This window comes from Homarus americanus, unplaced genomic scaffold (assembly GCF_018991925.1).
Source record: "Homarus americanus isolate GMGI-L3 unplaced genomic scaffold, GMGI_Hamer_2.0 scaffold25013, whole genome shotgun sequence".
In the NCBI taxonomy this organism is placed as follows: Eukaryota; Metazoa; Arthropoda; class Malacostraca; order Decapoda; family Nephropidae; genus Homarus; species Homarus americanus.
In genome coordinates, this window is record NW_024722158.1 from 5,302,187 (window position 1) to 5,326,616 (window position 24,430).

Consider the following 24,430-nt stretch of genomic DNA (forward strand, 5'->3'; position numbering starts at 1 on the left):
GACTTGTGAAAGAGACCTAGGGGTGCTTGTAAGCCCGGACCTACAGCCTAGAAAACAGTGCGTCAATGCTCGAAATAAGGCAAACAGAGTATTGGGTTTTATATCTAGAAGTGTAAGTAACAAGAGTGCAGAGGTCTTATTGCAACTATATCTTGCACTAGTCAGGCCGCACCTCGATTATGCGGTTCAGTTCTGGTGCCCCTATTATGGAATGGATATAAATTCACTAGAGTCGGTGCAGCGAAGAATGACAAAAATGATTCCGGGACTTAAAAACCTTCCATATCAGGATAGGTTAAAGAAACTTAACTTGCATTCCCTAGAAAGACGAAGAGTGCGGGGAGATATGATAGAAGTATTTAAGTGGGTGAAAGGAATCAATAAAGGGGATATAGATAAAGTTCTTATAATATCCGAGCAGGATAGGACTCGGAGCAACGGATTCAAGTTGGATAAGTTTAGGTTTAGGAGGGAGATAAGAAGAAACTGGTTCACAAATAGGGTGGTGGACGAGTGGAACAAGCTTAGCAACTTTGTAGTAAGTGCGGGAACTCTGGAAAGTTTCAAAAGGTGGCTAGATAGATTCATGGATGATAGAGAGTGGTAGTAACTCTCGACAGGAGCTGCCATGCACAGGCCAACCGGCCTATTGCACTCCTTATTTTCTTATGTTCTTATCTTAATCAATCAACAATGACAACACAAAGAAGATGGTGACTTTAGTTATCATTTTCTTTTAAAATATACAATATAACATAAACATTGGAATGAATAATTTATATTACAACTTGGCATCATTAGTATTCTTTGTCATCTGTATTATTATTATTTTGAAATGTAAAATAAAAATTTGCTGAGGAGTCACAAGAAATCTACTGTCACAAAAATATTAATAATAAAAACTTAATACAATTGGCCATTGCAATTAAAATGTATACAATATGTGGACACCTTCATTTAGACACAAAGCAAACCCAGGAACATGACAAAGCTAAATGACTGAGCGAGTGTCAGAGGGAATGAACTTTTAAATTCATCACCAAAACACAAATACAAAAACAAAACAATATTAAAATGTATGGCAAGTAAATAATGGCGGGAGTTTCACCACAAAAGGTTTCCGCTTTGAAAAATGCTTGACTGGGTGGGAGGGGAAATGGTATAGCCATCTTAATTCATTCGTTTCCGGAATAACAACAATCCTAACAACAACTTACGGCATAAATGCACAACTGGCACTAACTCTAGATGCCTGGGAGTAAATAATGGCGGATGTTTGGCCAGTAAAGCTCCCGGGAAGGGTAACTGAGAGGCCCCAAGCCGCGCGGAGCCCAGCCTTCCTGCGTCGCGTCGCCCACGTCACACAAGGGACCACACAACCATTCACCTCCACACAACACAGTATATAAACCCTCCCACACGTCATTCACACTTACTTAACACATTCCTACACAGTACGGCACGAACTGTAATATATTTTCGAAGTATGAACTTGGCAGGAGTGACTTAAAGTTAGTTTAGGAAGGTCCACGAGGTAAACAAAACATGGAGGGTTGTGAGCTGGCCATGAAGGACGCGAACGCTTCACACCAACTCAACCTTCATGGCACACGTCCCCCGAAGTGAAAAAAACACATTTATTATCACCAGGACATGCACAAGTCACTAAGAACTGCCTTATGGTAATTCTGAACAAGAAAGAACCATAGTTTAAGGTTAAATCTCACCAGCACTGAGGAGATAATTGTTCCCTTGTCCTGGTCGGCGTCGCGTTGGTGAGCGGCGGCGTCCTGCTGCCAGAGGTAACCTCCCACTTAGCTGCCAGCGATCACCTTAACTATTAACAACAATTACGCCAACCTTCCACAGTAAACTATTTCCCTCAATAATACTAATTAAATATAAACCATACGATATTTATTTGCTGAATGAAATATGATTAACGCAGTTTACTCCTACTGTAGTAAGAATATAATGAACATATAGTGTTATCATCGTACGCAGCAGGGAAGCTGCGGGCAAGCGTTGTATTACGGAACTTCATGATGTAAAACTCTTGCCATATCAAAACCATATATTAATTTATGCTATTATGAATGTCAAATCTACAAGTATTTTTCATAATCTCTCCTTCCGGAGTATCCTTGATAATAAGCCGTGAGTAAATCTAAGAAAATGGTCAGACAACTAGACAAAGAAAATGTCTTTGTTGGCGTAACTTAATATTTTGAACAATGTCAACTCAACTTGTAAACGAAAGCTTTAAAGTACAAGGGGTTGTAAACAAGATGTAATATTGATTATCACAGGACTGTCTGTAAATGATTGTAACTGGGGAATTTACCAGGAGAATTAAATGACGAGTTTGGCGTGAAGAACATTAATATTTAGGGAACAGGAACAAATATATTTCTGCATGAAATATGAGTAAAATGAACCAATACATTTACAGCCAAAAATAAATAGTACGTGTATTTACATATTTACAAACAGGGATAGAATGTGCAATGTATAATTTTAATACGAGTTTTTATATTTAAATTTCTGTGTGTAACCTACTTAACAACTCGCTCATTAAAGAATTTTGGAACCCTCCTTCAGAGCAATATATTTTGGAATAATTCTCTCTCTGAACAAATCATTTTAGTCAGACTAATAATGAACCTGACAATAAAAACCAATGAAAGGAATCGGAATTTTTATTCGGAGGATTAATCTCAAATATTTCTCCAAATAATCAATAATTTCCTCAGTTTTTGATCACGGCGAGCGCTTAGAAGGAAAGCCTTAGCTGGGTGTCAGTTTTATGGCCAAGTGATATTATAATGCCAGAGTACACGGCCATATAACTCTCTCAGCCATGTTAATCCTTTCTCAGCGTCCTCCATGACCAAAAACAAAGGAAATTATTGTTTGTGGAAAATATTGAAGTCCTTGTTTCTTCATGGTTCAAGATTGTGTAATGCTGTATTTCATTGTTTAAGAATATGTATATTAATTGTTTCCCTAAGTCCACAGCTCCGTTATCTCACAAAATTATAATAAGTATTCAAGCTCATGATCATTAAGTACGGTTTTCTATGGTACTGATCACTTAATTTTAGCATGCATCAGGAGACAACCGACCACATTTGTCTTATTTTTTACATAATTATGTAGGGATGAACTATGGGCGATAACTGGTATTTATTGATTCAGGTAACATAAAGTGCACGTGAATCGTCTCTGTTCATAGGTGACAATCTTTTTCCAGAAATTTTGCCTCTTAACAGTTTTAAAGTGATTTTCTGTGAACCAGACTCCTGGTAAATGGTGTTAATTTTACTAGGATATCAGGTTGCATGTAGTTTGTTGGTGCGGTGTAAGCCTACAGCAGAAATTACTGACTTTTTGTTAGTTCAAAATTCTGTAAGTGTCCTGTTTAAGTTTGCCATTCGTCTATGTAAAGTAAAATATTTGCATTTGTTATCAAGTCATAATCAACGAGGAACATCAACAAAAACAACAGGTTAGCCGAATAAATATAATCTTTATTTGTGTAAATATCAGATTCATTTGTTTGTTTTTCTTCATTAATTTTTAATCAGTTTTCAAAAGCTTGTAACTTTTACATCGGACAAGAAAGGTTTATCTGAGCCGCAGGATTCCGTGTCGTCAGTACAGATCACTTCTGTGTTGTAGACGCGAGCTGGTAGTTGAGGGGAATCTGGAGCACTGCCACCACTCATTAACACCTGGGTAGTGCAGGAGGCTCGGATAACAGTGTGGGTAGAGGAGGACGTATTGCGGGCACGTAGTGATCTCCGCAGGATGTGTATGAGGCTTGGAGGACGCGGGAACTTGGTGGCACGCGTGCGGGCATTGTGGGTGTGCGCGCGCAGCCGCCCCAGCAGTAACGCCCGTGACCCTCCGCTGCTGGCGTCATCCAGGGCAGGAGACGGACACTCTGTTAACCTGCTGAGAGATACACAGAAGAGTCTTGTCAATGCTTCTTTTACTAAAATTAAATACAAGTTTTGGTATAAAGCACAGGTGTAAAATTCTAACATGGTGACTCTAGAAACATAACTACCCCCCCCCCCCATGCAAGTAATAATAAGTCAACATTCCCACAACAAAAACTTTATACAGTATACATTTTGGGAATCAACCAAGGAAATTTAACTACTGCAAGGTTAGCAAGCGTAAACAGACTCGTGAAAGCCATGATGGAACAAGTATGAGAGGTACCAGAGAGGTAGAGAGACAGATAGACAGAGAGAGATATAGACATAGAGCGAGAGAAGAAGATAACTGACCTCGTATGGGGTGTCGAGTGTGACCAGGTGTGTATCCTGGGTCGTGCTGGTGGCTGCTGGGAGGTGGTGGTAGAGGGAGGGAGGGAGCGAGCCCACTGCTGCACAGACCTAGCCAGGGAGGGCACACGACCTACCACCACCACCACACTCCCTTCCATGCTCTGTAACACACACAAATTATCGATACATGAAAACACAAATTACAGTCCAGACAAAATATTAATACACACAACAAAAAATACATACAAATAGATACAGTAATTACAATAGAAAAATACATGTATGTAATGAATTGTGTGCGTAAATGGATATCTAATAACGATTTAAATGGCTGACTTAAGTTAAAACATTAAAACTATTTCCTAAATGAGAGCAAAATAAGACACTACTGTACCTTACTTAGATATGTTCATTGGACAAAATCAACTGAGAATGCTCATCTGACCAACAATATTCTAAAAAAATGCAGTTAGTATTTTGTAACTTTAATGAGATGAAAGAGCGAAGATAATTCAATTTCGACCCCCATTTCGCAGTTTAGTAAGTATGCATCGTGGAATCCATTACCAGCGTTATTACATCATTAATTAAGGGTAAAATTTAACCTACGAACCTTTCAGAATCCATCGTTGTGTTGTAGTTTAAGCTAGGAGTTAAAAATAATATAGTGTAAGTCTTTTAAAATTAATTAACTGAATAGAGTGCCGCTGTGTTGGTAATGTTGTTGGGATTAAGAAATTAATTATTACAATATATCGATAATGTGAGGTGGTGGAGGGTGAAATGTGAGGCCGGGTGGTGGAGGGTGAGGTGTGAGGCCAGGTGATGGAGAGTGAAGTGTGAGGCCAGGTGATGGAGAGTGAAGTGTGAGGTCAGGTGATGGAGTGAAATGTGAGGTCAGGTGATGGAGTGAAGTGTGAGGCCAGGTGGTGGAGAGTGAAGTGTGAGGCCAGGTGGTGGAGGGTGAGGTGTGATGCCAGGTGATGGAGAGTGAGGTAGAGACTTACCCTGAGGTGTAAGGCTAGGTGGTGAAGACTGAGATAAGCCACAGGAGAGCCGTTCACCTCCAGTAGTTTGTCACCCTGCATAATGCGGCCGTACCGAGCAGCCAGACTTCCGGGCTCCTGTCAGTAAAAAATAACAAATAACAGCAACAACAGATACAGCCAGTGTCCACTACAGTCGCCTCCATTTACAACTGGTACAGTGACTGGCGTGTTTTGTGAGATGTGGCACCACCGCCCAACAGACAACAACCAATGATATTCTACTTGGTACTCTATATTAAAAAAAAAGTACGGGAGTTTGTTTACATACCACTAAGGTCACGAATATCCCATTGCCGTCTCTAAAACCAGGGAGAGAAATATTTACATTTAGTACATATGACTTATACATATAAAATGAAAAACAACACATTCGTAAGTCTTCATATGTACATCACTACACAAGTACAGTACCTACCTCCTCTCCATCAAGCTAAGGCCGAGACGCTCTGCCACACTTGATTTCCTTAGTTCCACCGTGATGAACTTGGTCGGTTCTGTCGGATCGGAGTTATTATGATCACTATCAGAGGCTACACACACACACACACACGACTATATATATACAATTAAAATACAAAATCTCTCACATAGAATACCTTACTTAAAGCAATCACAATATAACGTTACTTTTATAGTATTACTTATTTTGCCTGCTTTAAATGTGTATACACCTCCAACACCTGAGCAAGATACCTGCAAGATAGAGGTGGTTAAATATTTACAGAAGGGTTTGTAAACATTTGTAAATAACCTAATCTAACCCTACCTGACCTACTGAGATTGGGATGTATTGAAACTGGGCAAATTAGGACTGGGATCTACTAGAACTGAGGCCTATTAGAATTGGGGCCTTCCAAGACTGGGGCCAATAAGAACTGAAAACTATTAAAACTGGGGCCTAATAGAACTGGAGCTTACTAAGAGTGGGGCCTACTAGAACTAGGGTCTGCTAGCACTGAGGCCCCAGGTGACCAAAGAGAGAGAACACCCATCACCTACCCTGCGTGGTCGTGAAGAGCTGCTCAGGGTCTTCACGCAACACCAGCAGGCTGACGGGGGAAGAACACTGTCTCAGGGCCTTCACCGCCTCCTCCCGTGTACTGTGCTGCGGGGAGATATAAAGGAAAGTGAGAGTGAATAATCTTTCTCACGGTGAATATTCTTCATAGTAGGACACCTCACACAACAAGGAGGATAATGCTGTAATAAAAATCATTTGCTCTGTATAACGACAATAAAATGAAAAAAAAAGCGATAGAAACGGGCGGGAAAAATAATGTGACAACGCATGAAACTACTGCGTTCAATCCCAAAGGTTCCCAGGTTGAATTTTCCTTGTAACTGGAGAATTAAATTAGAACGAACTAATTGGCTCAAATGTGGTCTCAAAATTACGCCAAGACTTTAAATAAACACGTGATCTGAGCAAGCCTTTATTAAATCTAATTTCTCTAATCATATATACCGTGATAAATATTTTGAGAGAGCGTTCTGATGTTTTAGTTTGACTTGGAAAATATTAACGGAATCATTAAAGTTTCAGATTAATGAATTAGTTGAAAGAAAATGTAGGCTGGCATAAGTAGGTAGATATAAAAATTAAGTGAGAAAGACTGAGTAATGGAGTTTGGGAGAGAGAGAGACGAGAGAGAGATGAATTTCAGTGCCATTCTGGGGGTTCAGTCAGATTTACACTTTCATGTCTATCTCCGTGTGTACAAAACGAGAAAAAAAAATACAGTATTTACATTTTGATAGCGAGACCACCAACACGAGTTCCTTTCATCTGGGTATTATCTTTATTTATCTACATCTGTATATAAATAAACTTAAAACTTTAGAGACCAAAATACATAGAAACAGTAAGATCAAAGTGTCACCAGCTCGTAAAAACAAGTGAAGCCTTAAGCACTTTAAACTCAAAACGAAACTTCCGCTATATAAACCCTCGTAAAAATAGCGCCCGCCTCCAACACACAATAACAACCTTCAGTCTTAGAAGAGATTCCTCGTAAGTGAAGATAAAGAAAGGGCTTAACTGGTTGAATGAAGCTGAAATAGAAAAAAAAAAATGACTTGCTATGCCGAGTGATTTTCCAGTCTTTTCTTATATAACCAAAACGATAACTTATCACTGTCAGGTTAGATTAGGTTGGGTTTGATTGGATAGCGTAAAAGTGTAAACAAAGAGATCCGGTATATAATTTATTTCTGTAAATTTAATATTAAAAACAAAAACAAAAACGTAAATAAAAAAAAATGCCAATTGGTGAATTAATTTTCATATATTAAAGCAAAACTTCATTCACCGATAAAGAGAATTAATTGGCCAAAGGAATGTTTTTTTAGTAGGCATCGCTATGCTTTTACGAGGAAAAATATATAGCGTGAAAAATACCCTTTGACAGGTTGCTTTAACAAGTCTAGTGAAGGAGGCGAGGCTGAAGGTAAGAGAGAGAGAGAGAGAGAGAGAGAGAGAGAGAGAGAGAGATTTAGTTATTTCAGGATAAATATTATTCGTCTAACACCGTACACAATAGCTTAATTAAATGTGTTATTATGCTGCACTATTCCTGCAATCCACACAACAAACTTAAGTCTAACTAATATATGTATACTTATTTAACTACCACTCAATATAAATATGAAAACAAGCTCGAAGTAGGAAAAAAAGGAAAATGAGAAGAAATTCGCCATTAGGATAATTAAGAAAAAGGTGTTATGAAGACAAGAAAGTGGAGGAGAGTTAATTCAGTATTATGGTGAAGAAAATGACGATAAACAACAAAATTCCTTGAAATATTTATTCCTTGGCTAAAATACGTCTCAAAATAAGAGGCAAGGGACCGCAAACTTAAAATACGCCCCCGAAATTACCCAAACCCTAAAATACGACCCCCAAAAGGAGACAAGGGGATACAAACCTAAAACACGACCCCCCAAAAGGAGACAAGGGGCTACAAACCTAAAATACGACCCCCCAAAAGGAGACAAGGGGCTACAAACCTAAAATACGACCCCCAAAAGGACAAAGGGGTTTAAAAAAGCTAAATTACGACCCAAAACCAAAAGGGGTGAAGACTTGATGATAGAAAATGAGAACGAAGGAGAGGCTGGGTGGAGGATCAAGGGACATGAAGGAGGTCAATTTAATTCCCACTGCCTTTGCTGCCTTAAAAGCCTTGTCGGAACAAGAGCTTACGACCAATGAGAGAGAGAGAGAGAGAGAGAGAGTGAGAATGAAGAAGACCAGAGAGACGGGAGAGAAAGAGAGAGAGAAGGAATCTTTGGAAAAATCTTGTCTATGGTGATTTACCTCCTAACTGATGCTATAGAAACGTATCTAGTTAAAAGTTGCGTCTCCAGTGCAAATTTGATCTGTTTTCGGACGCTAATTTTACGCTTTATCAGCTATAGCCATGAGAATTAATAAAATTTTCACTTACGAGAAATATTTAATGGACGAAGCTATGAGAATCGATGTAGGCGGACACTGGAAACTTTCTCATGTTACAACACACTTTGGCGGGAAGGATTAGATGACGTCACCCCCCTCCCCCCAGACGATAAAACATTTTTTTTTACCCAACAAACATCTTTCAAATTTGATGGACTTTAATATCTTTTGAAATTGAGTTATTCTTGTGTGTTGTTGGGTTATTATATTTGGGGGTTGATTAAGGCAGCAACTATGTCCCAATGAGTATGGATGAATATTGGATAAAACTTCCTGTTGTATAAGTACAAACTTAGGACACACCAGCTCTTGTATATCCACGAACACATATTTCAGGGTAAAGAGCTTTGGTGGTAAAACTATCAGTGTTTTTTTTTGTCGCATCATTTTATGTTCTTTTGGCGGCAAAGTTTTTCTTGGACGGGATTTGTTTCTTGCGCGGGGTTTTGTCACGTTAGTTTGTTTTAATATCAGTTGCTTTTCGCGGCAAAATTTCCCGCGCGCGGGCTGGTGGTGGGCAGCTACCGGGCGGCGGCCACTCTTGCCAGCCAATCAATATCTAGTTGCCTGACGCCTGCCTCGACCACGGGTACAGTTCTCCTCTCCCACGGTTTCCCCTGCCCTTCCACCTCCCCCACGCTCTTCCACCTTTTCCACATTCCCTTTGTCCTCCGTTTGGCCAGTTGTTCCACTTTCTCCCATACTCAGAGAGCACCCCTATCCTCCCCCACACTCAACCAACGCCCCTTCCCTTTTCCCACAACCCCTTCCACCCCTACTCTCTCCCACACTGAACCAGCGCCCCCTCCCCTCTCCCCTTACACCCGCCCAGCTTGTAAACAGACTCGCATTCTTCTCCATTGGCATTATTAAGGTTATTAGGAAAAAACCTTTATTGGCAAAACACTGGCAGGTGACTTTTATGACGCACAGATGAGGTTATTGGTGTTTTATAAGGTGAAGTGTGTGTGTGTGTGTGAGAGGTCATGTAGGACAGTAGGAGTATACACAGGTAGCACTATGCCTGTGTATGAGTGAGTGTGTGTGTGTGTGTGTGTGTGTGTGTGTGTGTGTGTGAGAGATCATGTGTGGGACAGTAGGAGCATACACAGGTAGCACTATGCCTGTGTATAGTGAGGTGTGTGTGTGTGTGTGTGTGTGTGAGGATCATGTGGATAGGAGTATACACAGGTAGCACTATGCCTGTGTATGTGTGAGTGTGTGTGTGTGTGTGTGTGTGTGTGAGAGAGATGGGACAGTAGGAGTATACACAGGTAGCACTATGCCTGTGTTGGGTGTGTGTGAGTGTGTGTGTGAGAGGTCATGTGGACAGTAGGAGTATACACAGGTAGCACTATGCCTGTGTATGAGTGAGTGTGTGAGGTGTGTGTGTGTGTGTGTGAGAGGTCATGTGGGACAGTAGGGTATACACAGGTAGCACTATGCCTGTGTATGAGTGTGAGTGTGTGTGTGTGAGAGGTCATGTAGGACAGTAGGAGTATACACAGGTAGCACTATGCCTGTGTATGAGTGTGTGTGTGTGTGTGTGAGAGGTCATGTGGACAGTAGGAGTATACACAGGTAGCACTATGCCTGTGTATGAGTGAGTGTGTGTGTGTGTGTGTGTGTGTGTGTGAGAGGTCATGTAGGACAGTAGGAGTATACACAGGTAGCACTATGCCTGTGTGTGAGTGAGTGTGTGTGTGTGTGTGTGTGTGTGTGAGAGGTCATGTAGGACAGTAGGAGTATACACAGGTAGCACTATGCCTGTGTATGAGTGAGTGAGTGTGTGTGTGTGTGTGTGAGAGGTCATGTAGGACAGTAGGAGTATCCACAGGTAGCACTATGCCTGTGTATGAGTGAGTGTGTGTGTGTGTGTGTGTGTGTGTGTAAACAAGAAGCGTGTTTAGAGGCTCAAAAATCAGTATTCATGCCAAGGTTCGCCCCTCCCCCCTCCTTGTAGTCCTCAGAATCTAACCCCCACAGTTCTGAATATTGACGAATTTATCTTACCAACGGGTCATATAATATTGTCTTTATCACTGGTTTTTCCTTTTGTATTTTCTGTTTTCGTTAACCTACAAAGAAAATGGGTCAATACACAGCCAGGGAGGGAGAGAGGGAGGCCAGGGAGAGGGTGACAAGGGATTGGTGTAGGCGGTAGCTGGTACACGTGGCGGCTGTGAGTCAGAATTGGGACACTCACAGGGAAATACACCATCATCATAACTCAAAGACCATAACATTACGAAACTTGGGGATTTTTTCTTTGGGGGAGAAGGGAAACATCAACATACGGATCTCCACAACACGACCTCTACAACACGATAACAGTAAGGGTATCTAGTGAGGTGCTCCAGTCTTGTTTACATCTCATTACGTCACACAATCAACAAGTGTCAACAGCAGCACCAACACAGCAGCTTTCAGTATGAACATATATTGACTTAGTATTAAAACTCAACTGGTATACAACTCTAATAGGCAACCCAGCTTATTTCACCAGATGGTTAAACACCCTGATGCTAACCTAACCTAACCTAACCTAACCAGGTGTTTAATTATCGGGTGAAATAAGTAAGAGTGTCTAATCTTCAGGTGATCCTTTTAAGGCTAATATAAGTTTCCTGGTGAACATTTAGGTTAGGTTAGGTTAGGTTAGGTTAGGTTAGGTTAGGTTAGGTTAGGTTAGGTTAGCATTAGGGTGTGTAATCATAAGGAGAAATAACCAGGAGTGTCTAATCTTCAGGTGATATTTTTTATAGCTAATTTAAGCTTCCTGGTAAATATATATAAAGGTGACGTCAGAGTGATACAGTGTACTACAGTACTTACCACCAGAGACTCGTCGTTCACCTGTAGCAGTATGTCACCACGCTGTAGTCGACCATCCAACCACGCTGGTCCGCCCTCTGCCACCCCCTCCACCACCACACAGCCCTGCAACCATACCATGAAGGATTTACACTAGCCACACTACTACTACCACATAACCATACCAGCAGTTTTCAGAACCACACCCTCAACCACACGTCTTCTTGATCTCATAAATAAACAAAATAAAAAGAATGGCGTAAATCGTGTGTGTGTGTGTGTGTGTATGTGTGTGTGTGTGTGTATGTGTGTGTGTGTGCGCGTGTGTGTGTGTGTGTATCATATTTTGTTCGTAAGTTTATGTGTCGCTGTTTATGCATGTATCTATACGTGTGCTTTTATGTATGTATGTATATATGTATGTATGTACTGTATGTATTGTTTATATGTATGTATGTATGTATGTATGTACGCATGTTTGTATGTATGTATGTATGCAAACTCGGGGGATTACACACATCAAAGTCCGCGTGTGTGTCGTGAATCTCTTGAACTAACCCAGCCATCAAGCCGCCTCAGAACACGTTAATTAAGATGCCACTCAAAGATGCACTACTAAGGGAGTGTGTGGGAGGAGGGAGGCAAGGTAGGAGTGTGTGGGAGGAGGGAGGCAAGGTAGGAGTGTGGGAGAGGAGGGAGGCAGGAGTGTGTGCTGCGGAAGGAGCGGTGGGGTGAGGGAGTGTAGAGAGAGAGAGGAGAGAGAGAGCCATACATCACCAAACGGAGCGGAAAATCAGGGTGTTTCTCGCCTAAGGTGAAGACGACCTTCCTGTGTGCACGACAGACAACACACTCTTGGTCGTGTGTGTGTGTGTGTGTGTGTGTGTGTGTGTGGTGTGTGTGTGTGTGTGTGTCCCTGTATCTGTGCTTCATATACCTATAATTTTAATCTCTACCTGAACTAACATCTCAATCTGTACCTGTATGCCACCTGAAATGTTGTTTATATTGGTAAACTAACCTAACCTAACTTTAAGACAACTAACTGGAATAATTCTGTCCAAGATGAGGAATTGTCCGAAAAAATAAAATAAAATAAAATAACCAGGGATTATATTTTGTCCACACGACCTCCCCTTGTGCCGGAGAACAAGCGCCCGGCGGAGTGAAGAAGCCTAACGTGACCTATTAATTAATATTCTAGGGACGTTTTTTTTTTCTTTGTGAGTCAGGTGACGATCGTGAGCCATTCAGTGAGGTGGTAGTCGTAGTGAGGAAACTATTGTCTTCACTAATTAATATATATTTTCTTCTTGTTCTTCTTATTACACATACAGGCATACACAAATAGAGAGAGAGAGAGAGAGAGAGAGAGAGAGAGAGAGAGAGTTGCATTGAATCATTACTCCTGAAACAGATGAGAAAGAGAGAAAAAACAGTTATATGACCCACCAAGTAGGTGTCGACGCCGCCCACTACAGAGATCCCTATTTCATGGGTGGTCGGTTCCTTGCGCAGTACGACAACCGTCTCTACCAGGTCCTCCACAGCGCTGAGAGGCACTGCCGGATGTAAAAACATAGACACACGTTTACATTTGACACATCTAACACATAATAAATACTAAAGAGATTCAATAATATGTAATAAAATATATCAAGGTAATATTTATTTAATGTTTATAGGAATTTAAAAGGAGTTAATTGTACAGTACGTTAGAAACAAGAGAATGCAGCCTGACAGTCGATCGTCATATTACGTTCTAACAAATAATATATCCAAATTACGAACAACTGAGAAATGACAATAATTCTTACACCTGGACGTTCGTGTCACATAAATAATTCGTAAATTACCCGAACCCTCACTTGAGTCACTTTAGTGAGAGTTTAATTTGTACAGAATTAAGTGTAGCTTCACGTCACGGTTCAAGGTTTTCCACTCCGCGTAAAGTGATCTTCAAATTTTTCTCGCTATTATTAAACATGAAAGTCCATTATTTGTTTTCCTTTCTCTTTTATTTTTGTATTACAGAGCGTCGTCAGAGATCGTGTTAGTATAGAGAAAAACGGGGTATTATTATTATTACAGCATTTTTGTTTTTTGTGTAAATAGATGTTACCTTATTATTATTATTATTATCTATTAGTTGATATCTTCTGTATTATGTAACTCACTCTACTCTCTTGATTACGTTACAATAACCACTTTGGAATTATTGTACCTGTATATACCTTTAACTGTAACCTGTAATTGTAACTGTACCTGTTAATTGCAACTATATCCCCACTTCCAACTGCATTAACTCATTCTAACACTGGAGTTAACTTATCATTTGCCTCACTTCGTATATACAGTATATATATAGCAATCCTTCACTCGGTTAATCTTCCCTGTGAGCATTAAAAAAAATTAACATCGGGTGTTGTAAGTCAAGTTAAAAATGGACAGTATATTTATAACTCAAACTTTTCTGGTAAATGTAAAAATTACTTCCATGAAAGGCTATTGTTGACGAGTTATTTATTTTAGTTAGGTTATAAACGCTCGGGGTATTTTTCTTGTGTGGAGGGGGGTGGGGGGGGAGAGGAGGATGGACTGTAATAGGTAAACCAACCCTTTAAAATAAGACACATATGGTATAGGTAAGACACATAGAAGACAGGTAAGACACATAGGAGACAGGTAAGACACATAGGAGACAGGTAAGACACATAGGAGACAGGTAAGACACATAGGAAATACACACACACAGGTCAGATGCAGGTAAGGCACAGGAGACACACAGGTGAGACACAGGTAAGACACACATACAGGTAAAACACATAGGAGACACACATGTAAAACACATAGGAAACACACAGGTAAGACACATAGGAGACACACAGGTCAGCACACGTTGGATCAATACATTGTATCATTTTACGACACACTGTTTTCAAAGGTCAAAAGTCACCGGTATAAGATCCTGAAGAGTTCACGATATGTGACGTGTAGCAGCCGCCGACTTGTGTGTGTGTGTAACTGTGAATCTTGTACAACGGAAACGTTTATTATTATTATTATTATTATTATTACTATTCAACGAAGTGGCTTATCCGTATGTTTAAATGCCTAGCCTTTCAGCGTCCATTATTAGTTCAACCAATTGTTCGAGGTTCTGTATAAAATAATATATAAATTTTCTTAATCTGTCCTCAAAATATATATAAAACTATTCTTATTATATTGAGTTGTTCATTTTATAATATATTCTCACAACCAGATATATATATATATATAGTGTATGGTTTTGTTTATTTATATAATGTATTCGACAACACTAGCGGGTGGTGGGCGGTTAGTTTCACAACACAAGCGGCGTCCCACTGTTACCTGCCACCAAGCTTTACTGTCTGGATATGCATTTCTACGCTTCTATTTCTAGTTAAAATTTCACATAAACATCAGAAAATAATAACGATAGGTCTCCAATAGTTTATAGACATTAACCCATATATACCCAATGGCCGTTTGACCTTTTAGAACATTTTGTGGTGACGGGTGAGGAAGATAAATAGTCAAGAGGACAAATTCGCTCATGATAATAATTACGTAGTTTAACATTACACGTATTTAATCAGATCCGCTATGTATAGACACAGAGTATTAATACTTTTGTCCCCAACATCCCAGAAGCGGCAAACTATGACGTCACGCATCACAACAATCTGAGACCAGTTGGTTATAAGTTACAGTGTGGGAAGCGTAGGCCTACCAGAAATATAGAATTATCGGGTAACAAAGTCTGGTGACATTATTATAGTATTTAATGACTCATTAATCATATTTTCCCCTTCAGTTATGTCAGTTACGCTGTCAAATATCTCGACTTGAGGTCAGCCAACATGGCGGCATCTGTTCAATAAGATATAATCGTATTAAACAGGACATTTCCCTATATCTAGAATGTATTATTAGTATTGTGATCGCTATTTCTCGCTACGGTCGGCCCGCTAACCCTTGCCAGATGACCTTTCGTGTCCAGGGTGAGCGTAGCGGAGCGTTATGTTTCCCCTGGTGTAGGGCTCATAACAGCGGCATCACTTACAAATTAATATTGGAGGATAACTTTCTCTTTAATTCTATACCATATCTTTCTTTAAGTTCTCTCTCTTTCTTTTTATCTCATTTCCTTGTACTTCTCTCTTCCTCTCTTTCTATCGATCTACCTGCTTTTACTGCAATCTCTCTCTCTCTCTCTCTCTCTCTCTCTCTCTCTCTCTCTTGTTTTCTCTCACTTTGCCTCCTTTCTCAGTTTACAGTTCTTTAATCTATCTATCTATGGGTCTCAATCTATCAATCTCTAACTCGATCTATATATCATTATCTATATATTTACCCCCTCCTCGTCTCTTTTCCTCCCTCCCTCTTCCACTATCTCTCTCTTTCCCTCTCTTTCTACCTGTGTTTCTCTATCTCCTTGTGAATCTCTTCTCTCTTTCCCTCTCCCGCCTTCTTTTCCTCCTACCCCCTCCCTTCCTTTCTCCTTCTCTCACCTTTTCCCTACTTTCTATTTTTCTATCTCGCCTTCCTTCCGTCTCCCTTTCTCTCTTCCTTCCATCCCTATCCTCTTTCTCTCTTTGTCCCTCTCTCTTTCCCCGTCCCTCCCCTCTCCTCTCTCTCCTTCCCTGCCCCCCTCTCTCTCCGTCCCCCTCACTCTCAGAGGTGACCTTAAAATAACCCTCACCAACGCTCCGTCAAACTCCGGGTGACTTACATAATAACACAATAACAGTAATGGGAGTAGGACAGATTACCCCCCTTCCCCTCCCCTCCCCTTCCACCCCCTCCCATAATCTCAAGAGGTCGTAAGGTATTTTTCCCTTAATTGGGGTTAAGAATATGAACTATATGTAGATTCTTAAAAGTTCGCAAGTTAATTTCTGATTTAATTTCCTCTATACTCTTAAATAATCTTCAACTACGTTCCCTTCCTTTCTTTTCCTTTAATTCCCGTATTTCAGTAGGTTAATTTCCCCTCCTTCCAATTTTTTCTAATTCTCAAAATAATGTTAGTAATGTTTATTTGTTTTCTTAAGAGTCCCCCGACACACACGGCTGTCTCCCCCTCTGCCATAGATAAAGTGAAGGAAATCATCACACACGACTCAAGAAGCTATCAAAATTCAAGAGCTGTAAATAAGGTAATGTTTTTGCTCAACAAACCAAATTCTAAAAATAAGTTTCTTATTTCAGTCTTCCGCCTCAAAAAAATGTGTTCTGCATAATACGGACATATATTCTGTGTTATAGGGTGATATATACTCTATGATATATGGTAATAACATGACCGGAGAGACGGAAAACATTGGCGTGGCAATATCCCGGCGGCAACTCTAGTCCCTTTAATCTCTCTCGCGTTGAGATATTTTTCAAAACGGCTTCCATTTTCTATGACGGGGAGCGCTGGAGGGGAGAGGGGGGGGGGGACTATAAAGAACTTGTGGTGGCCTCACTCCGCTGGGACGCCGCGGATGTGTTGCGTTCATTTATTTATCTTCTTCGTCAGTCGTCACCCCACTAGCCGGTCGGGCAGTCGGTCAGATATCTGTGGCACACTGTTGGCAGCAGGTACTGGAATGACTGGATATGTAGAGACTGATGAATGTGCTTGAACATATTCTGGATCTAGAGTATAACGAGGTCTCTGAACTAGCCTCAGCAGGGTCCCCATTACTGCTAGATTATTCCACGAGCAATTTACTTTGTTTACCTGGTGGCCGCGTATCTGGAGATAACCCGCAACGGATTAACCCTTTGAGGACGATGGTTTAAGCTTTAAACCTTTGAAGACGATGGTTTAAGCTTTAACCCTTTGAGGACGATGGTTTAAGCTCCTAGTCTTCAAGAATTATAATCTACACTATAATCATTAAAGGACACATACAAACGCACATTCAGTCACATATAAACGCACATAACACACGAACCTTCCCTCGTAACACTCGCCAATAAGATGTTTATCACAGGCTTCAACATCCCCGTCAACAACAATTAAAGGGGTCAAGGCGCTGCCCCGTGTGTAGAAAACAACTTAATGGGGATTCTGGGCTTCTGGGGTCACTTATATTTGTTGCTGTCATAAAACTCGGCCACTGATCAAATTGACTTACGCTAAAGAATATTATTATTATTATTTTGCACTGTGCTGCTTTTCATACGAGTCTTATAAAATGAGAAATTAAGTATCTCTTGCAGTGAGTAATTTTTCATGTCGGTCTAGTTCACACACAAACGTAATTAATAACACACTTCCTTTTCCTATTTCTGTTTCATCCTTTTGTGAATGTAAACATTAATCAGTAGCAGGGTTCCCACACACGATATAATTTTCCTTTCCATGAGTTTTCCATTATATTTTCCCCAATTCACTGATCTTCCATGACCAAAATGTTTAATGTACATTGTGCTAACTTATTAAATTATATTACTGTCAACTGAGAAAATGGCATCCTCCTCCCCTCCTGACAGCCAACCTATCCACCTACTTCAATATGCATTAAATTCAGTTATATATTTATTAGTAAGCTCCCCAATATATATAAACTATAACTCAGTAACTGCGAATATTGTTACCAATTTTATAACCGAAAAGGCTTTTGTTCGTCTTGGTCGTCGTCATAAGGGAACTGACCTCAGTATATTATGTTCTAATCCATAAATTATGCGTAAAAGATTGACGCTCACAGTAAATTTTTCATTTTTCACTCTATTTCCAAGACTGGTAAATTTATCAAAATTGTCCATGACATTTCCACGACTTTGAATGACCGTGGGAACCTTGCATTAAGCTATGAGTTAATTTTGACTTTCATTTTTGTTACTCGTTGCTTTTCATGTTTTATAAAATCAAAATCTTGCCACCTCAAAATTCTGGTTTGTTTATCTTTTCGGTTTAGTTTTATAAATAATAATAGTACAATTCTTTAAACTTTGCTTTTAATGTGTGTTACTGTCGGCCGCAGCTTTTCATTTAAATTCTCTAAACAAACGTATTTATATTCCATGAATTTATAATTGTAAACTTTATTGCTATTTTTTTCCCTTGCATAAACCACCAGGATTAAAAGCAGCGTAATTTTTTCCTTTAATATGGAAAAATTGTCGTTATAAGGAATTGTTTACACATTAGACAAAATTCCCTCGACTCTTGGTGACACGTGTAAGGCTAATATCACATCGTTTTTAATTTTCTCTGTAAATACAGAATATTATTTTTTTAATTTTATATATAACTATTAATCTTTGTGTTTTTATCTTACCTATGAATTTACTGAAACATTTACGTCACTTTTGTCTTATAAATATACTTTTGGGCGCTAACGAACGAGTAGACAAACTTTCATGACGTCACAGGGCCTTGTGTTAAGTATGATTCCATTCACGCGTTTGCGTTTCCAATCGCTACAGGGAGCAATTGGCATATACTGCAAACGCATAACGCTAACGCAAACGTGCCAATGGAAACAACCGTGTACATTTGAATGTGATCTATTTTTGGCGCTAACGCGTAAATGGAATCCTAGCTTCATGCGCATTTGTATTACACGATAAATTAGCAACGAAAAACATAAATAAAGTCTTCATGCCGTTTGAAGAAGGTAACAACATCATTAAGCGCCTTATAAATGGTAAAATTATAATTGAAAAAATAAATATTGAAAAAATAAATGAGTGTGGGGTTTAAACCTTGAGTGAGGATGTTTAGGTGTAATGTTAAATGGAAGGTGAGAGAGAGAGAGAGAGAGAGAGAGAGAGACACTCACCAGTAGGGGTACAGGAGCGAGAGCTGCCTTCCTCCCCTGACAGCAACTCGGTCCGTTCTTGAAGACTCATACTGATGAATTCTCTCACTCGTACTTCTCTTGTGGCACCTGAGACCTTATGGCATCTCTGTTCTGGCACCTGGGACCTTATGGCACATCTTTTGTGGCATCCGGGACCTTATGGCACCTCTGCTGTAGCACATGGGACCTTATGGCACCTCTATTGTAGCACCCGAGACCTTATGGCACCTCTGTCGACAATGGCACCTTCACCTGCAGCTGGCACCTTCCTTCAGCTGGTCAACAAACGCCTCCTTCCTCTAATCCGTCCTCACAACACTGCCGGCGAGAGAGACACTGATAAAAAAGGAAATACAAAAAGATGAAGAAGATTAAGAACAGAGAAGCAAGAGAAAGATGGAGAGAAAGAGAGAGAAAACTAAGAGAAGCAGATTAAAGGAGAGAGAGAGAGAGAGAGAGAGAGAGAGAGAGAGAGAGAGAGAGAGAGAGAGAACAATGTTTGACAATAAGCGTCCTGTTAACCTGTTGCTTTTGGATCACTGAAGGAAAAAAAAATACAATGAAAATAAATACAGATCCGTGTGTGTGTGTGTGTTTTCGTCTGTGATTGTTTCTGTGAATGTATACGATATATTTGCCAGTCTGTCAGTGAAGGTGTGTGTATGTGTGTGTGTTTATGTGTGTATAAGTGTTTGTGAGGATCTGACTGCCATAAAGAACTGTGGCAAACGGCTGAAGGTAGACGCAGATTAAGAAACTCAGCGGAAGGTACAACTAAATTCATTTTCGCTCCACAACAGCAAAAGGAAATTGAATTTCTTCGCGACTAACTTCAACATTATCGCCATCCCAGTGCTGCCAGACTACCTCCCCCTACCCTTTATCTCCCTCCCCTACCCCCCCCCCTTTCTCTTTCCCTTCACTACCCACTCCCTATTTCCCTTTCTCTCCACTTCTTTCTCTCTCCCCCTACCCTCCTCTCTCCCTCTTTCTCTCATTTAATCTGCTTCTTTTTCTTTTTCTCTCTAGTTGTTAATTTGCTCCCCTTTAACTTTTGTCTTCTCTTTTTCTTTCTCCTCATTTTACTTATCTCTGTCTCTGTCTTCTTTCATGGTAAACATTCTATCGACTGTCTGTGGGTTAAAGGCTAAGAGAAGCGACATACAACTCGGGAGTCCCCACGATCGATTCCCACTTCCTTTATGTCAGCTGGTGATATATGAGACCATCTTGAGTGAGTGTGTGTGTGTGTGTATGTGTGTGTGTGTGTGTGCAGGACGACCAGAGGACTATACCATACTAGCCTCTAACCATGGACTACCACCACTACCATATACTAACCTACCATGGACTATACCATACTCTACCTCAACAACATGTCCCAAGTCCGCTACTTAGGGTACACGTGAGACCATCAAGGTAGGAAAATTAATCAAAGGTGTCTCTTACCTGGAAATGGTGATGCGGGGAGGGAGGTGGTGGTGGGAGGAGGAAGGTGGTGATGGGGGAGAGGTGAGATGAGGATGAAGAAGGGGAGGTAGTGGTGGAAGAGGGATTGGGAGGGAGGTGATGACAACAGACATAACAACACAACATATCAATCTTCAGTTATATTTAGATAAAGCTAATCCGTGTAGTCTATTGCCACATAAATTACATCACCCGAGACAAAGAAAAGGTTAAATTTAAATATTATCGGTTGGGTTTAGGTTTAAAGAGGTCATGACAAAAATTCAAATACTGTTTTAGCCTCATAGCCTCCTTAGTAAACCATCAGACCTAGAGAGGATGGCTGCTGCTGTAACCTCAACCAGATTATAATTTAATCAGACAGCGAGATATAATCAGTAATGGTCTAATACTACCCGTGATGAGGTATTAGGCTATGAAGATGGATGCTGTCATTAGTTTGTGCTCGCGTGTGTTGATAGGAATGTAGAAATAAACATATAACGTACATAAATAATACGTACCCAATATCTTAAAAAAAATGGTTAGAAAATACCGCTAAACAGATAGGATTTACCCGCCAGAATAATCGTCCCTTCCCCCTCAAGGTCACAACACCAGATTTAATTTTCTGAGATTTATTACCAGCTGTTATTGAAAAACAAGTTGTGTGGGTAATATTAGAATTCCTTGATGTGAGAATAATTATTACGTTACATCCCTGCTGGTGAAATACATTAACATCTTGTAGAATATATTAGAAAAAAAAACTATTGTCCGATAAATCATACAAGTAAAAACACAAATTGGTTATGAATTTTCGGCATATTATCTGGGTCAGTGAGTCAGTAATATGTATAGTGTCATCAGTGAAAATTAAGTGCTGTACAATATTGCAACGTAACCCATAAAAATACAATAACCATATACTTTTATTGATGTAATTGTATTGAAAATGTTAACGCATCGTATTGTTCTTTTTTTATGTATTACGAACAACAAGAATGGCGTTTACAGTTGAAAAAAAATATTTATTGCCGAAAGTTATGGGACAACAAACAGCACAGTAAATAAAATATAATACAGAGAGATATATGACAACACATGCAACATCAAGTTTATTTGTGTGAAGAACAAAAACCGTTCAACACTCCCAGCAATTAATGTCACTTAAATAAATATAATGTTAGTTCTGTAGGTTGTGTTATTAATTAAACACCCTGCATTTCACTACCTATACTTATATTCAATTAAAATATAGTGCAGCGTATTTTATAATAATCTAACCTCGTAGTAGGCAGCTATCAAACAGGGAGGTACTACCACCTGGGAAGATATTTAAAGCACAATTTGTTGTCTAATGGTAGACCCTGCTGCCACATGGCATCACAAAAATTGTGACCAAGTCCCAGGTTGCTGACTTTCTGCGACATTTACACACAATTGGGTCTCAATTGTTTCTCTTAATTTTTACAACACAACATACATATATTGTTTCTCACAATTGATTTTTTTTTCATTTTAGTATTTCTTTATGGTTCTTTATTATTATTATTATTATTAGTGTTGTTATTATTATTATATTTTCAATTTTGTATTATAAATTTTATTTACTTTGAACTAATTATTACATTCCCCCCCTCCCCCCGGTCCCGATGTGGGTCAGTGACCTGTGCCCGGTTGGGCTAATCCTGAAATAAAAAATAAATAAATAAAATGCTCACGGCACACTGTACGGAGATTGTCTAATTTACAAACACTTCCGGTTATGTATGTGAGTGTGCGTAAAAACAAACGCATTCATTCGGTGACGTTTCAACACCATTATCACCATTGTTATTGTTTTTTATAATTGGTATGTAATGTATTAACCCAACCGTGTATAATTGGCTTCTTTATTAACCTATTTTTCTTTTTATTGAGTTCAGGGTTTCTGCTACGTTTCCTGAGGAGAATGAACTGCATATAATACAGTATATTGCTTTGTCTTAGTAGGATTAGAGAGTCTGGGAATCCTGGGGCACTAATGCTCTCAAGTTCCTTAATAAACTGGATCCCAGACTCATTGAAACTACCAGAGACAACAGAGCAGCGAGCGATACTTGTTGCAGCCATCCATTGGACAAGCCAGAAATCATAGAAAATGGGCTTTGGTGTTGTCGAGAAAATGTTTATTTGTTTATCGGTAACTCAAGTATTTCCTGTTGGTTTTACTTTCGGTTGCATCAACATTTATTTAATTATATTTTTATTATTATTTATCATTTCACCATTTATCACTTTATTAGTGTGCATGTAAAGTGAAATAAATAAACACTTAAATTATTAAAAACAATAAATTGGGTCTGGTAGTAGACAATATCTACCCAGAGACTAGGACAAATAAAATCAGTCTTCTGTGAACGATCTTATTCTCTTCTCTGAACCGAAGAGCCTCCTAAATATATGCAACCAGTGGGGGTAGGTGCCCCTATCCATGGAGATGCGAGTGCTCCCCAGAAGTGTCCCGAAGGTGAAAAAAACACTCCCAATGGTGGAACCCTTCATCAAAAACAAGTTTAAATGGGGGGGGATGACCCCACAGAAGCCAATCTCCCACTTATGTGTACTGGCGATATTGATGTAGTTTAGATAATAGTGTAGGTGATGAAATGAAGATAATAATGTTGTGGACGAAGTGTAAATTATAGTGTAGTGAATACAGGTGATAGTGCAGTCGCGGACACATTTACTATACAACACAATGTAGTACAAATACAGGGCAATTCTAATACGCTAAAATACAATATAAACATGAGGTCACAGGTTAATAAAGTGTTAACTTACATGAATAAATTCTTCGTTGACAACTTGGTACAGTAAAATAACTAACACGCGACTGTTGAAGGAACAACGGTGCTCACTTGATACAAACTTTAATTTTCTAAATGGACGAGCTCAGAAATGTCATTTAAATTAGATAAAGTACGAGTGAACACAAGTCACTGGGATAGTGAGTGTGTGTGTGCGCTGATTGAAATTTATACGTAGTCCAGGGCAAGAGCACATCTTCAAATCTTACATATTCATAAATCCTTTCATGAATTCACTGTCCACACGCAATGTTCAACATACAATTCTGCTGCAAATTCTATTATAACAGACATGGTCAAATATATTCTAAATAATACAGAACGAGAGTTGGAGCGGTAAGCAGGTGGTGTGGCAGGTGAGAGAGGACGAGACAAACGTCTCCCCTCCACAACGTGGCGCGAGAGACTGACCCAGAGCCAGACCTGGCAGACCAGCAGGTGCCTCCCACGCATTGTTGCCACACCTGCAACACACACGGTACCTCCTTTCGACTGCATAGTGTGGGTCAGGGAAGTTATCTATAGTATAGTATATCAATAGGTAGTGTATAGAAAATTGCCTACCTTTATCGAGTAAACAGAACACCATAAGGGTAGAACTCAGTAACCGAAGGTAAAGTATTTTTTATTCCCACGTGGATGATAATTGATGCAGGTAATGTATATATCTTTAGCAGTCAGG

The 24,430-nt window shown here is 39.7% G+C and overlaps 2 protein-coding genes across 37 annotated transcripts in view; both read right to left on the reverse strand.

Annotated features, from left to right (window-relative positions):
* The window catches only part of LOC121862141 (hypermethylated in cancer 2 protein-like), a 106,966-nt gene extending 105,176 nt beyond the window's left edge, over positions 1-1,790 (reverse strand). For all 35 annotated transcript variants that reach the window (XM_042360193.1, XM_042360189.1, XM_042360192.1 and 32 more), the window contains exon 1: positions 1,728-1,790. The gene's annotated coding sequence lies outside the window, so the exon portion shown is untranslated. The remainder of the gene's footprint in view (positions 1-1,727) is intronic.
* A 1,719-nt stretch (positions 1,791-3,509) lies between these two features.
* On the reverse strand, positions 3,510-24,137 carry LOC121862144 (multiple PDZ domain protein-like). 2 transcript variants are annotated; one of them, XM_042360207.1, is made up of 10 exons: positions 23,723-24,137; positions 19,427-19,765; positions 13,071-13,180; positions 11,640-11,744; positions 6,347-6,452; positions 5,763-5,841; positions 5,616-5,646; positions 5,306-5,422; positions 4,299-4,459; positions 3,510-3,954 (listed from the first exon to the last, which is right to left on the reverse strand). In XM_042360207.1, exons 2-10 carry the CDS (start codon positions 19,494-19,496, stop codon positions 3,591-3,593), a joined length of 1,143 nt encoding a protein of 380 aa, XP_042216141.1. In that variant the 5' UTR covers positions 19,497-19,765; positions 23,723-24,137; the 3' UTR covers positions 3,510-3,590. The 2 variants fall into 2 exon arrangements, with proteins under 2 accessions (XP_042216141.1, XP_042216140.1); XM_042360206.1 differs by having other exon boundaries at positions 3,510-3,957.
* Positions 24,138-24,430: the final 293 nt, after the last annotated feature.

Coding starts and splice junctions, on each gene's coding strand:
- LOC121862144 (XM_042360206.1), bottom strand. CDS start 19,496: ATGAGTCTTCAAGAACGGACCGAGTTGCTGTCAGGGGAGGAAGGCAGC. Junction 4,460..5,305: donor ACCTAGCCTTACACCTCAGG/GTAAGTCTCTAC, acceptor TGTGTGTTACAG/AGCATGGAAGGGAGTGTGGT. Junction 3,958..4,298: donor CACTCGACACCCCATACGAG/GTCAGTTATCTT, acceptor TGTATCTCTCAG/CAGGTTAACAGAGTGTCCGT.